This window comes from Pseudopipra pipra, chromosome 1 (genome assembly GCF_036250125.1).
Source record: "Pseudopipra pipra isolate bDixPip1 chromosome 1, bDixPip1.hap1, whole genome shotgun sequence".
In the NCBI taxonomy this organism is placed as follows: Eukaryota; Metazoa; Chordata; class Aves; order Passeriformes; family Pipridae; genus Pseudopipra; species Pseudopipra pipra.
In genome coordinates, this window is record NC_087549.1 from 132079810 (window position 1) to 132096293 (window position 16484).

The following is a 16484-nucleotide window of genomic DNA, read 5'->3' on the forward strand; positions in this document are numbered from 1 at the left end:
TCAACACCGAAGAGAAATTTTCAGGCAGACACCTCTATAGGGGAAAGGGGAAGTATATATACATTTATTTTACACAAATAAAGTAATGCTGCCTCCAAGCTTAGGCAGAGTTGTGGGGCTGCAGGGCCCCCCTCCCCCCTGGAAGGGGAAGAAGGAGGCCCTGCCACCCCCAGGCCTTCTCTCACACACCCACATACACCCAGCAGACACAGACTGATTGCCAACAACTTCTGCCGGTTGTGTATATATGATTTTTCAGCAGGAGCGAACAAGATGAGTGGTGACTGGCCCTCCAGGGGGAACTGCCCTGGCATCCAATCACTTCTAGGCCCCCCAGCTCCCAGGGGGGGCAATCTCAAACCATGACAGAAAGAGAATCTTCACAGTCAACACAGAAAGCTGAACTGCCAACTGAAAGCCAACCTGATGGTTTCTAGGTCCTTGAAGTGCTTGTGCTGTGCTTTAAGGGTTGCTTCGAGCTCCAGTTTGGCTTGTGCAAGTTCATTCTTCAGCTCTGCACCCATCATTCTCTCTGAATTCAGCTGTTCCTGAAGCTCAGCTGCTCTGTCCTTCATACTCCGGAGCTCCACTTGCATCTCCAGTAGCTGTAACTGCTTCTGCTGCATATTATACTCCAGTGTTTCTAATGAGAATACCATCAGTAGGGAAATTATTTCGTAAACAAACACTGTCCAAAGCTTTCCCTAGCCAGAGCATAACCACAAGGCTATGATTAAGAGTGATATTTTAAAAAAATATATTCTTTCATAGGTGAAATAAAAGCAAAATCATGCCTTTTACACTTGAATACCTTTCACACTTTCAAGAAATCACTTCAACTCCTAAACTTCTTAAAGGCTATAAAACATGTACAACTATATCAATATGCATAATTTGGATAATGACTAACATAACTGAAGTTAGGCATATTATATATGCATACTTATGACCCAATTTTTGTGACTAAACACTGACAGTGAGCTTTAACTTAATTTTAAAGTATACCTGCTCTCTGAATTTTTTGTTCTTCGTTCTAATTGCTTCTTAGTTTCTGCATTATGACTGACTATCCAACTTAGACAATTTCAAATCTGTTGAACCTAAACAGTGAAGCATATACATGGAAAATAACCTTAAAATACAAGTTCAATTTTTATAGCAATTGAATATAACTTTGTATCACTTTCAATTTGATACAAGTCATAAGAACACAGATTATATCTTAATTTTTTCAAGATTAGTTGAATAAGATTGAAAAAGATGAAAAGTATGTATGTTCAGAACGTGTCAAAATCAGAGAGCAAAGAAACTCAGCATTTTTGTAACTTACAACATTATGAGCACTTCCATGAAAGCATTTGGAAACACTCATATATTACCAGAGAAGTCACCTTGGCTTTTTGAATCAATCTCTTGTTCTCTCTTTGGATTACTTTTCATCTGAGCATGCAACACTTGAATCTCCATCAGCAAACTTCTTCTGTCTGCATTCTGAAGACAATCCATCGCTGCTCTCTGGTTAGTAGCCTATTAGCATTAGAAACATTTCAAAGTAAAACTCCAGATTTTATTAGAATATCTAATTAGAATAACTAATAATAATATAATAAAAATATAATAATATCTATGATGTTGATATCACATTTACTTATATATTCATAGTGCATACACATTCAAAACATTTTCAATTAAGTCAATATTATAATATTTTGAAGAACTGTTTTTTTATTTCTCTACTAGGCACCAAAGTTACAGAATGAGAAGAACTATCAGTTTTCTGGCAAACCTTAATATTTCTTACTAATCCTTCCATGTTTCAGACGTGATAAGTCTGTCCCATAGCAGCCTCAGCACTTCCTCTTCTTACAACTTGCTTCATATTTACAAGCTACCTTTTTCTCTTACACAATGTAAAGTAATTCTAATTAACTTAATGACATCTAGCTCAGGACAGCTCTGTTTAATTAAAATTGATCTCTGAAAGCTGTATTTGTATTATAACTCATGCACCCAAAAATCTCTTTTCCATACCACATAATTTTTTTTTAAAGACACCATTTCTCCCTACAAGTCTGACTTTGTTTTCACTCTTAGACTGTCAAAACTACTATTAATACGTATATTTTTAATGGATTTATACATTCAAAATTAAAATCTAACGTAGACAAACACTTTGACTACAGTATGGTTTATATTACCTGCTCTTGTAGTCTGTGCTCTAACTGATTCATCAATATCACTGCATCTCTTGTGCCCAGTTCTGCCAGTTCAGTTTGAAATGCAGCAAGAAGAACATTTTGTTCCCTCACAAAAAGCTGTTGAATAGCACGCAGAAGTTCTCCTCGCCAGTCTGAGACATTTTCAGGAGACTCAGTACTTGCATAAATCTGCAGTGGTATAAAACAAATTTAATCAGCAGAACTGAAAGATTACATCATTATAATTTTATGTAAAGTGTGTTTTTTCAATGGAATATTTAGCTTTTCTTACTAAATAACTGTATAACATTAATTCATAAAAATGGATGCATTTATTGTATATGTTATGATTTCTTCTGCATTCACAAATGCTAAACTTTTATCTGTGTTTTAGATGGAGGCGATTTAGCTTTCTGTAACTGAAAGCTTAGGCCTGGGTAGTTACTATTTATATTATTGTATCACATCATTCTTTTAATTTTTATGTTACATGTATGTTCCTAGGCTGTCACAGAGCTATGAAGCACTGTGCAGACCTTGTGTATGAAAAAGATTTAATTTTAAAGACATGAAGTTAATTTCCCCACTTTGCATGCTAAAGAAAATGCTGAAATAATACAAACTACCTACATATATCCAAAAGTCTAACTGGGGTAATTTAACAGGCAAGTAAGTCCTAAAAAGTTTTAACAGATTACTGATTAATACTATGTTGTATTTTAAATAATTCTCTCACTACAACATCTCTCACTACAATATCTTTTTAATAGTATCTAAGTTCTACTACACCAATAAATAACATCATTAAAAAATCTACTTTAACTGCTCCTGGAACATGCTTTCGAAATAGAATTCTTTTTAAAAGGTGGATCAACGCACAGAAGAATAAATACAAGCTGTAATTTAAGACAGACTATTACCATAAAGTGCAATATGCAGTTTTACAGCATATTTTTAAAATATTTTGCCTTGTAACACTATATTTAAGCATTTAAACTTGAACTGTGAATGTGTCTTATCAGGTTATCATAAATTATTTTTTATTTAGATAGGATCTTGTGGCATCATTTATACCTCAGCTTCTCTATGAAGTTGCATTTTTGCAATCAGATCTTTCAAAGATGAAATGGTGCTTAGAAAAGCTTTTCTTTCCTCTAGCCAAGGTTCTGGCTCTTGCTGATGAGGTGACAGATCTCTTTCACCATATGGAAATTCAGTGAGAGACAGCACCTGTATGCCTTCATGATGGACTGCTCTCAGCAAACCCTACAATAAATGCAAAAAGAAATCAGTAATGCCAGTAACAACAACATATAATAAAACAAACAACAACAATAAAAATCTTATTTCATACATATTGGAATATTTGTACTTCTAATTTGATCAGCGTAAAGAAACTATTTATACTTCCCCATATCAAAGATGGACGTTTCACTGAGTTACTAATATCTCTCAAATAGAAATGTATTAAATAGGTGCATTTTTCCTCAGTTTCAAAAGAAAATTTCCAGTGTACATCTGTCAAATCAATTTTTAATTTTTTAGCATAGTTGCTGATGGAAACTGGCATTTTAAAAACAAAGTCTTGGGAAGCTTCCAAGTGAGCTTTGCAATTCATTTTTTGAAATTACTATGAAGCTGGGGCTTTGTCACAAAAGACCTTTTTTTAAATGTAATTAAAGCATGATACCCTTACTGTTTATAATAAACATGTATGTTTGCTTTCATAACATAGCTATTATTCTAAACCTATACCAATAGAATCTATAAAATTACGTAACATATGATCATGACATCATCATGTAGTTTAACTACAATAAATTATAATTAACAATAGTTTTATTTCTCATAATCATAATTGAGAACAAGCTATTTACAAAATTCATATTTAATCTCATTTAAAATGCAAAAATGTGCATCATTGTTCAGAATTACTTTGTATTGAAATAGTCAACACTAAAACTTATCTAAATGGCTCTCTTTTCACTGGATCAAGCAGCAGCTAACCTAAACTTTTGTTTAGTATCACTCTTGTTCCATTAAAAAAAAAAAAAGATCAGGTCTATTTTACCTTAATTTTTTTTGGAAGTAAATCAGCTGAAGTTTCACCTTCTTCTATTCCTTCAGATATTGTGTCGGATCCCTGGGTCTGAGCAAGATATATTCCTTGACTCCAGTCTGAACCGGAGTCTAAAATAAAAGGAGAGAAAAACATTAAAGCTGGATTACTGTGAAGCTTTGAAGAACAGGCATCAAAACAGTATTTTTTATTTGTTGTTGTAACAGGTAGTTGCATGTCACTAAGGGTTGATTCTAAGCCTGGAGACTACCTGTTTTATAGTTTTTCTTCTTCAGTTTCAAAGAAGCAAAAGCAAAACAGAACTAAAAAAAAAAAACAACAAAAAACCCAACCAAACTTAAAAGTCTTAGTTTAGTTTTAAAGGAGAAACAACTACTTACACAAACAATTCTGCCAAATCACCCCCTCTCAATATGCTTAGCCTTCCCCTTGAAAAGGATCACAGTAATAATTTTTATTGCTCATGGAGAAGTCAGCACCTGTTCTTATCCCCCACTGCTAGGGAGCTGTAGCTTTAAATACTGTCAAGAGATGATGAAGCTATGCTGAAGAGATAATGTAATAGGTAAGAAGAATATAGGAACTACAGTGGGAAGAAAAAAAAATTAGCATCTGATGCCTCAAATCAACCCATCTCCGCTTTAGACATTTTCCTTTTGTAGCAAATTATCAGACATGGCACGCTCAGCACCTTTTGTTAGTGCAACAGGCTTCTACTTCTCTCTGGGGAGTAGTTGTTTTGATTTCTTAGAGCACAAACTGTTTAACAGAAAAGTTAATATCAAAAAAGCAGATTTAATACATAATGCTGTTTGAAATCTATAAAAATTTTTTTCTTACCACTAGAACCTCCATCTCTAGCTTGATATGGTGGAGAACGTGCTACTCCAGAAACTGGGATTCTCTGTATTTAGAAAAGAAAACAATCCAATCTTTAAACACCCCTCACCCCTTTAAACACTCTCAATAAGGGACTGACTTCTAAGAAGCAGGAAACAATGTGAGCCACTTTATTCCACTTCCCCTGCAATCAAAGTAATAAAACCAGAGATGAGAAAGATGGCATTCAACAATACACTTGTCCCCACTTGACAGAACAGAACAGGTTCAAGGCAGAAGCACAAGGAAGCACCTGATCATTAAGCACCCTTGCAACTTAAATTGCTGAGGAAGGGGTTCACAGTCTCTCCCAAGGCCATGGAAACATTAGAGTACTTAAAAGCTTTATAATGAACATGGAGTGGTTTATGCTTAACAGACTTTAAATGGAAATTTTTGTAGAAAGAGAAAGAACAAGAACTGAAGCAGTTCAATGAATATAAAATAGGATACACACCTCTTTGGCTCGTAGAGTTTCTATGACTTCCTTTAAGGTATTACATTCTTCAGTCAATACTTGCACTGCAACAAACTTCTCTCTCTTCAATGCTTCAGATTCAGAGATATGCCTTGTCTCCATGTCCATGATTTCAGCTGCATGGAGTTCTTGCATTTGGTCAATTTTTTCAGTAAATTCTCTTATGATCTCTGCAATCTCTTCTGAAGAACATTCATTTTGCAAATCAATTTGGATTTCTGCATTTTTAACAGAGACTGGTGAAGTTTGCATACAGCTGTTGATTTCTGTGGTCTTGTCTGTTTGCGATGAGGAGCTTTTTCCAATTCGAGAAGACTCACGGGTTGACAAATCACATGACATTTCTCCATCCTTCTTGCTTTCAGTTTTTGCCATTTCCTTGTCCTTTCTCAGGTAACTCGCAAGCCTCTCTTCTGCTTGAACTAGATTCTCTTTAACTTTGCACAGGTCTTCCTGAAGATGTATCAGATTTGCCTCTTTTACCTGTAAATATGGAGAATCTTATTTGCAGTCCTTCCAAATACTTTAAATATCTAAAATCCAAGCAATCCTCTAAACCATTACAGCTCGGTTAAGTCCTATTTTAATGCAGTTACGACACATGGCATCAAAAATTATCTCCTAAGAAATACACTGTTGCACTGCAGTGGACTGTAGAACTATGTACTTTGGCAACAAGTGAAGATCTGATCTACAGCATCAGCTCTGTTCCACTGACAGTAGGCACTGACTGATTGTTTTTCTTGGTGGCATTCTCGGTAAAAGATATAAAAAAAACTACAGCAGACTTACACTAAGTCCAGTATAATCAGTTGCTTTAAATACAATATGTAACAATCTGGTTCTTACTGTTAGCTCTTGCTGAAGTTTTTCTGCCTTTTCTCTGTAACTGCTCAGTTCTTCCTTAGCAGCAGCTGCCTCTTCTTTAACTTGTTCAAGTTCATTCATAAGCACATTTTCTTTTTGACTTTCAGTGAGCTGCGCTCCAACCTAGATGGCAACACAAGACAGGGAAAATGGTAGAGAATCAAGTATTATCAGCACTGATCACTTTCCCACTAACTTACAAAATGAAAAGACCATAGGGGAAAACAAAGGTATGTTATTTGGATTAACACAGCCTCAAAAAATTAAGACTAAGAGACCATGGGAGGAAAGACTATCTTCTTACAGTTTACTGAACTGCAAGCAGATATTGCCTACACCACACAGAAGGCACTGGGAGGAAGGTCAACAGAGAGTAGGAAATGAGGTATGATAATATTATTTAATTTATGACATATTTAATTTATGACATATTATTTAATTTATGACATTAATTCAATCTGCACTAGGATGAAAGACCCTAAAACCTTTTCTTGTCCAGTACTGGGTTCCACAACTGCTGAAACTCTCACGTTTAGAGATATCAAGCCCATGTTCAGATTACCAAGCATAGTCAATTTTGACTGAAGGTTTTAAATTCAGAGGCAACAAACCAGTGTGGGTGGAAATCAGGACAAATGTATAGTGGAAAAACTAATGACGGGAAATATCTTCGTAACTGAGATGGGAAAGTGAGAAAACACAAAGATCAAAACAGACATAAACAATCAACCTCCCTCCCAAAAATACCTGTACAGACAAATTGATATAATTTCCCATGTCATTCTGAATCCTCTCTTAGACAATTTTTATAATTTTAATTTTTATATCTCTACCTCCACATCATGTAAAAGTGTAATTCATTCCACTCTATATCAATTCAAATTAAGAATAAGAAAGTATATGTCCAAAATTCAAAATCACCCTGCATTCATAAAATGGCAAGATGTTTTTAATGCAAAATGGAAACCAGTAGAGAGGTTCACCTAAAATAACACCCTTCTCTTCTTTATAACTCCAGGAATAATATAGAAATTAAAGTACCTCACATAGCAGAATATTCTTAGAATTATTCTCATTAAGAACCGTTTCATTTATACTTTACATAAAATAACAGGTTTTAGTGAAAACAAGCCAAAAGAAAATGGCATCTAATTACCTGATATGTCTGCATTTCTTCTTGCTTCATGTATTTCTGAATCTCGCCTTTATATTTTTCTTGAACCTCTTCTAGTAATTGCTGAAGCTCTAAGAATCGCTCTTCTTTCACTTTAGCTTCCTTTTGTGCAACTTTTACATTTTCTTTTTCTATCTCCAAGTTATGATTTACCATTGACAGTTGGTCTTCCATCTCACTAAGCCTCTGTGTTAAGAGTGATAATTTTGATTCTGTCTCATTTTCAGTTGCACCACTCAAACCCACTGTTTGGTCATTCTTGCTTGCTTCTTCCACACATTTTGAAGCTTCCTGAATTTCCTGCATGAATTTTCTCTGCTCTTGAACTGCATTTAGCTGAACCTGACTCACAAGAGCAGCAGCAACTTTCTCCACCAGTGTCTTTTCCAGTTCTAATATCTTCTTTTTAAGTGTTTCCCTTTCAGCTTTGCTTTGCTCTTTCAGGTCTTTTATTTCATTGTAGGACTGGCACAGTTCTGAGTCTTTGTCCTTAATGCATGCCTGAAGATGCTGCAGTTGCACCTCCATCTTGCTAATGGTGACTCCTGTATCCTCTTCCGAAGCTCTAAGCAGGGACTGATCTAGCACCTCTATCTCCTCACATAAGCCTTCATCCACTTGTTCAGTTTTCCCATTGCTCCTATCTTCTGTTTTTGACTTATCACCTTTCATCAGTGCACACTTATATTTTTCTGTTATTCTTTCATGCTCTTTTTTTAACATACTTATTTCTTGCTTTAACTGATTCATTTCTAACTTAGTTTTCTCAAGCTCATTCTTTGTTCGAGATGCCTCTGCATTTATGTTTTCTACTTGCTTTTCCAGAGCTTCCTTTTCTGCCAGAACTGTTTCAAGCATGTGTTTCAGACTGTCAGGATCTTCTTGAAAAGCAGCAATGTCTGCAGGTATTTTTTGTTCAATAATTGCCAGTTCCTGCTGAAGCTTATCAATTACATCATTCAACTGCTCTACTTCCTCATCATTTTTTTTCTTCACACGTTCTTGTTCACTCTTCAGACATTCTACCCGGGCCTCAAGCTCACGTATATGCTCATTTTGCTCTTCAATAACCTGGGGGGAAAAAAAACCCAAACCCAAGAGAAGGATTTTATAACAGGTAACTATTAAAACCTCAGATAATTTTTGCCCTGGACTTCACAGAAACAGTTTAATCAAATGTTGAAACATCTTGTAAATGAAAGTATGTGCTCAGTGAATTTCTTAATATGATGTCTCTTCTAAAGTTTTATGAGAATACAGACTTCGAACAGGACTGACAAAGTAGCCTGTGACCATAAAGAACTGCAAAACAGGTATTAAAACATCAGATGAAACGAAAGCATTTGTAATATTCAGAGAAAGAACACTTTTAATCTGAGACTACAGAAAACACCTATCAGTTGACTCTGACATTTTCTACCACAAACCTAAATATGTGTTTGTCTGTCTCTGTGTGTGTGCACACATATGCAGTGCTCAAAAACATGCAGGGCAAATAGTACTCATAAACCCAGAGCACAATTATTTCTTTGTGCTATAGTTTAAATCAAAGTAAAGTGAGATAAAGTTAAAGAAGTATTTATTTTACAATATATATGACTATCCAAACAAAATGGTGAAGACATGAAGACAGTGAGAATAATACTGTCCTAGATTACTTCGAAAGACACTTGGCTTTAGAAGTTCTGCATAAGGGACTGCATAAGGGGCCCAAAATTCCAGGAAATTAATAAAATGATGTAACTGAGTAAATACGAAGGTGATGACTTCGTGATGCAGAAAAGAGAAGACATCTTTTAATAAGGAGTAGAAACAAAAAATGGAAAGACCAGTGTGGATGAACACTAAATTTACTAAATAAAAAAGTCTTAGCAAAAGGAATAAAAAGAAGTTATTAGAGTCCAATAGAATAAGTTTAATAAAATTCATTAAAAAACCTTCTTGTTAAATTGCAGTAGAGGCAAATTCTCATTTGAATGTAGGAAAATGACAAAAGATTTTGTCTTTACAAAGAGAAAATAAAGACAGTCCAGACTCTAAGTAGTAAGTCTAAGAAACAAAGTGGATGTATTTTTTTAATGGAATGTTTGAAGATCTGAAATGAACAGTGCTTCTACACTGGAAATGAAGAAGACAGAAGAAAATATGTCAAAAATATTTAGAAATACATATTATAAATAAAATCAGTTATGGTATCTAAAATAGGTAAGAACTCTAAAAGGGCCTTTTAAAAATACGAAGAAAAAATGCAGAAAAGAAAGATGACTAAATTCATTACTCAAATAGCCATGCTTTTTCCTTTGTCTCTCTATACTTCACTACGCTTAGTTAGTTAAATAGAATAAGTCGAAGACTTTGTAATAAGCATAATATGTACAAAAATAAAAGATAAATGTGACTATATAAATTAGGGGGGCTGATTTTCAAACCAAGAACCTAATTTTAAAAATCCACAGAGACTACGGAAAGCTCAAAATCATACAACAGTTTGGGTTGGAAGAGACCTTAGTTTCAACCTCTCTGTCGCAGGCAGAAGAAAGAACAGTGATCCTGGTGATTGCTATCAACTCAGCATAACAGTTTCTGTTCTTCATAACATAATGGAATAAAGGCCCACAGAAGGCAAATACAGTAATTAAAAGAAAAGCACTTAGTGGGACTAAGATGTCTAAGTGACTTAGAAAAAGGATTAACCTAAAAATAATTTATTAATATTTAATACTGATCTCATAATCAAGCAGAGTAATTATTTAATGTCCTGAAAAATAAAACCAAGTAAGAGGATGAAATTAAGAAAATGAAGCTTCATATAACAGGAGAAGAACCAATTATTAAAATGAATTATAACTGAATTTTGGGTATTTTTCTCAAGGTAAGAATTTTAACTCTATTACTAGAATTATTGTATAGAGCAAAACCATTCTGGATTCCTGAAGTATGATGTTTCCTAAATGCAATTTCCTAAATCCAATTCAAAGTTCTGTCATTATTCACTGAGGTTCTTTATAACTGCATTTTGCACATAAAGACTCAGTGAAATTATCCAGCTCAGTCAGAGCTCTATTTCAGTGGATTAAATGTTAGCCTAAATGTTCAGTCAGCTTCTAAGGGGTAACAGAAATCCTGTTCTTAACTTAGTGCATAATACTTGCTCTTGAGTTAAAGCTTATGGCTAATAAATGACATTTAAAGTGGTAAGAATCAAAAATGCATCCACTGAAAAAATCAATTTTTCTTTCTATAAAAAATGTGACTGAAGGTCTGTTTCTGCTGTCACTTACATCAATGCAAAATAAGTAGTATTTCTGTTGAAATCAAGTGTGTTTTATCTGTAAAAAATAAAAGTAACCCAAAAGAAAATGAAGCTTATTATCATAAAAACACATCATTCAAAAATAACAGAAAACTACAGGTGTTAAATCTCAGTAAATAAAAGATGAATCTGTTTTTTTTTTTTTTTTGGTCTCTATTTCTAATAAAACACAGCATTTTGTTTGCTCCTCAAATTGGATAAAAGATGTTGCCAGCACTGGTATGATGACAGAGTATTCACACAAGCATGGGGCTCAAAAGTTCAACTGATAAAAAAAATTTAAAATCTAATGTGATCCAGCAGGTGTCACTCAAACATAACACTGAATGTAAGTCATGGGAGGGAAGATGTTAAAATGAATGCTGAGATTGAATTCAGCTATCTGCATATTATTAAATGTTCAGAAGTATTAGAAGAATAAGAAATGAAGAATTTAAGACAAAAACTCAAGCAGAAATAAGGCAGAATAATTAAAAAGAAAAGCAAGCAAAAAGCATCCTTGATAAAAAATCAGGCTAAAGAGGAAAAAGAGATTAGGTTTAAAACATTGCTTGAAACTGAAGCATTTGTGTTTTTAAACTAAGGCAGCAATAGAAGCTAATGTATTTGGTGGGGGACAGAGGGGCTTTTTCCTTCAAACAACTAGCAGGACAAAGTAGGACTCTGAAAAAGATTTCAGTAGTATGTACCTTGTTGTCAGTTGTGGCCTCAAGCTGCTGTTGCAGTTTTGCAATTTGTTCATGAAGATGATGTATTTCCTGCTCCTTTTCTTGCATGATGTGTGCAAGCCTCCCAGCCACTAAATGATGGTCCTTTATGGTGGTATCTTCAGATTTCTGGATAGCTAGTCCCAGTATTTCCATTTCATCCTGCCAAAAAACAATAACAACAAAACATGTTAGAGGTGTACATAACATTTTCTGCATATACTTCTCCAAGTATTTCAGGTGTAAGAATTAAAATAAACAGATTCCATGGAATGAGAAATAATTATATGAGCTTTTTAATATTTTTGCAAGTTGAACTATGAAATGCTTAAGAAAGAGAAAGAATTTGGTGTCTGGCCATTTTCAAAGACTTTATTTCTGGAGAGGAGAGAGAATAAAGCTCTAGGCTTCTCTGTTATGCAGTTACCTTAAATAATTTGTTCTCTTGTTCGAGTTCTTGTAAGTGTGTAGTGGACTCCTTTAGCTGAATTTCTAGCTGCATGTGCAATTGCTGAACTTCTTCATTTTTATTTTCTAGCTCCTCTCGAAACTGCTCCAATTGTTCCTCGAGGTTCGTGACCTATGTTTCAAAAAAAAAAAAAAAAGGTGGAAAACGAGTAGACAGCCATACCAAAAATTAAATGCCATAATTTTCAAGTACAATGTCTACAGTGAACTGGTTTGCTATGCACAAACAAAAGAATGTGTACTCAGTGACCCGAGTCCTTAAACTGAATGGAATTCTAAACCCCGCTAAAAAATCAGTTGAAATTGCCATGAAGTTTTTCTTAATTGGGCTGAATTTTGATTTCAGAAACATTCTTGCAAGTCATAAATATTAAAACAGAACAACTATCATGGCTCTCACTCTCAAGAGAATTTCAAGGGGATTTGAACTGCTGTCTCTGTGATCTATAAAAAATTTTATCTGTATAGTTCACTAAACACAACAGAAAGCAAAAACTGACAAAACAAAATACCAGAGAAAACATGGAACATTTCACAGGCATTTTACCTCCTTCTCCTTTCTGTCCACAGCTTCTCGTTCAGCTTGCAGTTGTACTTCAAGAGGTAACTCTCCCTTTACTATGATGGTACCAAACTGTTTCCTTTCCTCTACCTTTAAATAGAAATTATATTAGTAATAGTCAGATAAAAAATTACACTGTTTTTGTCTCAAGAAAATAAGAAAGTAGCAAATCCTTGATAAGTTTAGACAAAGCAATACCTTTTGCAGGTTGTCTGCACTGATGATTAAGGCTTGTTCCAGTTCTCTTATCCTGCATTCTAGCTTCTCAATTTCTTCATTTCGTTCTTGTATATCTCTCTGAAGTTGCTCCTTAGAAAGCAAAAGCTCACTGCATTTGTCTGTTTTTTCTTTGAGATGATTTGTTAACTGTTCAACCTGGTGACAATATGGCAAGAAGATTAATATGTTGTACCACACTGGAAAGGTTTGGTAGCAAAAGCAACACCGCTCATTTTTGACAGCAATAACAAAACTCCTACTCTTTAGGTGAAACAGAATGTACAGTTAGAATGCTGCAGTACTACATCCAACCAATATAAACAGTATTTTAAAGAACTGATATGTTCTGTGCTACATTGCCTTCTCTCTAGAACTGACCTTGTCCTTCTGAAGCCTTCAGACTTTCTAGTCACTTAAAAGCAAGCAGCATGGCATTTCTATGCAGCCCACTAAAAAGATGCCTTTAACATCTATGGATGGAATGTCTTGACCCTAAAGTCAAGATGCTACTTGCCTCTTTGAGGAATGTAATTGTTACAAAAGCTTGTGACAAAATTATTCAAAAGGAGGAGCTGATTAGTGACATACAGAAATATCCTAAAACTCACTGGGTCTTTAGCACTGGAAGAGAATTGCTATACTTCAATCTCAAGAACAGGAAGTTTTGCTTTCTTGCTGAGTTTCTTAAATGGGACCAAACAGATGCCATGGAAGATATCATTTTACTTTCTATGGGGGACAAAGCATCCAAATAAAGCATTCTGAATCTCAGTAGGTCAGATGTTTGCAGCTCAGAAACAACATATTAAAAGATTTAGCGAAGTAGCAGAGATAGGAGTATCTATCCATTTCTAGATGTATTTCAGAAACTATTAATTGAAATTACAGATAAGAAAGATGCATAACAAACCCATAGTATGATGCAAGAGTTAAGACCTGAGTTAAACTAAGCAATCGAGCAAGAGACATGGAAAGCAATCTTTGTCCCACTCAAGAAGCTGATTTCAGTATTTACAATTAGGAAGTTATGATGTAGCCAAATGTAGAAGACTCAAAGCATTTCAACAGATAGGAGAGAAGAAGATCAGAACATAAAGCTGATAGGATGGTATTATTGACGTTATCCATCCATGAGTAACATCAAAGTCTGAAGTGACCTCAGAAAAGTCCTGAGAGAGAAATGGAAAAACAAAAATCAAGTCTAGAGCAGACTCTTTATGACAACCCTCCCTGGAATAAGTTGGCAAAGCTGAAACAACAGTAAAAAAGAATCAAAGTTATCAACTGAAAACGCTCACGGCATTCACGCAAAGCAGAAGGGGATTTCAAAAACTGTGCAACTATGAAAAATAAAGCAGCTATCTCAGCAAAGCATGAGAAATAATGATAAAATGTATATTTATGAAACATTCCAAGGAACATTGTGACATCAAGATATACCATATTGTAAGTCTATGTGCCTCATTTGATAAAAAATAAACATAAATCTAATACAGCATTGAAAATCCTTGTCTATAATTTGTAATGTATCACATTCAACACCACCAAACTCTAAAATAGCTGCTACACGTGTGGTGCTAGCAGACATTATCTGTCTATCTTTCTACCTACTAAACAATTCTAATTAAAAAAATCTAATACTAATCTCAAAATTCTAATCACATTTACAGCTGTCTTTCATTTTCCAGCATGCTTTAAATTTCCATTGTAGCATATCTGCCAACTTAAGAGTATACACACGTGTACATGTGCATATAAATCAGGATGATTTTTACATATAGATTCTGTACAGACAAATAGGACAATTTCCATTATGCTATCAAATTAGAATATTTTTTTTTCTTGAAAGAATTTTTTTTTAAATGTGAGAATTTTAACCAGCAATGGTCCAAACTATAAACAGACAAATAACAAAATAAACCCCAAATGAACATCCCAGATTCAGGAAAATTAATTGTGCTAGAGTCCCCTCCATCTGCTGAATATGTCAGCAGCAGAGGAGTGCACACACACTTTGCAACAGAAGGAAATTGATGCAGAATTGCTCCGTATGCTTTTTTAACACATACCCAGCTAATTCCAGAAGATTCATTGTTCACAGAGGCCAATGATAACCATATCACATAGCACTGACTGAACACTTCATAAGACTTCTTACAAACCTTTGTATTAAAATATATTAAAACCCCCAGGGAAATACAGTCCTAAACCAGCAAATTCTAAGTAAATAAGTACTTTGACAACTTACATCTCACATATATCAATTTATGTCCTATTCCTGTCTATGGCCCTAATCTATATCCTAGAATCATAAAATGGTTTAGGTCAGAGGGGACCTTAAAAATCACCTAGTTCCAACCGTCCTGTCATGGGCAGGGACACCTTCCACTATTTTATGCAATATTGAATACTAAATATTGCTAATATTTAATAACTGAATTGCAGCAACAGAACTACCTCAGTAAGTGGTTTGCTTTGATTATCACATTGCAACTTAGTAAGAGGTATTTTAATACTGAAAATCAAGCAAGAAAATCATGCAAAATGCATGCACTGATGGAAAAGCAAAACACAAGAAAATTCACATTAAAAAAAAGAAATTTAGTTGACTAACAGGTCATCAAACAAAATATGCAAAAGCATCAGAATACATAACATTTGTAACTGCTGCCACTTTTCTTGATTTTCCTTGATCTAAGAGCTTTCTGTGACTCCCTTGAGCTGCTGTTCTAAACATGTACAGTACAAATTTGTTTCAGTGCAAACAGACTTTCACTGGGGAGGTTCAAGTGTACATAAAGAGTGTTACTACATCTCAAGTGCTAAACCTTGGTAACTCAATTCCCTCAGTGGTGTACCTGTGCTATAAACAGGATGTCACAAAACAACATAACACGTAAAATTGCTAAAACAGTCCTGAACGTTTCCACAGGCTTTTGAGAACAGTGGATTTTCTAAGTTAAGTTATATAAAAGAGCCTTTTTGAAAGTTACGAAGCTTCTGTATGACTAAAATCAAACAACCAACCAGCCTAAAAAAACTTCCAAAACACAGTTTCACCACTTTCCTCAACACCTTACCCTTCATTCTCAAGGGATTTACTTTCCTGGCTTGTAAATGGATGCAGAGTAGGTACACCATAAAATAGCTTCATTATAACATCTTAAAAGCTGTCAACTTGTCATTTATATTCATTAAGTGCAAGTAATAAAATGTGTTACCTCTCTGGTTTGATGTTCATTGACAGGCTGACTCCTTTGTGGAACCTTAAGCTGTTGTTCCAGCTTCTGTATCTCTTGCTGGAATACATCTCTCTCATGCTCTCGGTCGATTGCTTGCTCCTGTAAGTTAAGAAATTATGTGGATATACCACTTGATTTAAAAAGTATGTAAATTAAGTAAATTATGTAAATTACTATTTCTTACTTCTGTTAATGTGAGGCTAGTAACAGTATGTCAGTACTTTTAAGACAGCAGAACCTATTGCAGCTACCATTAATAAAAATGTCTTTATCATTTGGGGCAATAAATTTCACATT

General features: G+C 34.5%; 1 protein-coding gene across 10 annotated transcripts in view; it reads right to left on the reverse strand.

Annotated features, from left to right (window-relative positions):
- The window catches only part of AKAP9 (A-kinase anchoring protein 9), a 111537-nt gene that overhangs the window by 12496 nt on the left and 82557 nt on the right, over positions 1–16484 (reverse strand). For 6 of the 10 annotated variants that reach the window (XM_064677610.1, XM_064677668.1, XM_064677649.1 and 3 more), the window contains 14 exons: positions 16167–16286; positions 12925–13101; positions 12712–12816; positions 12124–12276; positions 11679–11858; positions 7659–8747; positions 6485–6625; positions 5615–6118; positions 5119–5182; positions 4270–4388; positions 3273–3464; positions 2199–2387; positions 1380–1527; positions 424–643 (listed from right to left, as the gene is read on the reverse strand). In XM_064677610.1, coding sequence (XP_064533680.1) covers positions 424–643; positions 1380–1527; positions 2199–2387; positions 3273–3464; positions 4270–4388; positions 5119–5182; positions 5615–6118; positions 6485–6625; positions 7659–8747; positions 11679–11858; positions 12124–12276; positions 12712–12816; positions 12925–13101; positions 16167–16286 — 3401 coding nt within the window. The remainder of the gene's footprint in view (positions 1–423; positions 644–1379; positions 1528–2198; positions 2388–3272; positions 3465–4269; positions 4389–5118; positions 5183–5614; positions 6119–6484; positions 6626–7658; positions 8748–11678; positions 11859–12123; positions 12277–12711; positions 12817–12924; positions 13102–16166; positions 16287–16484) is intronic. The other 4 variants (XM_064677641.1, XM_064677660.1, XM_064677620.1 and 1 more) reach the window with 1 other exon arrangement.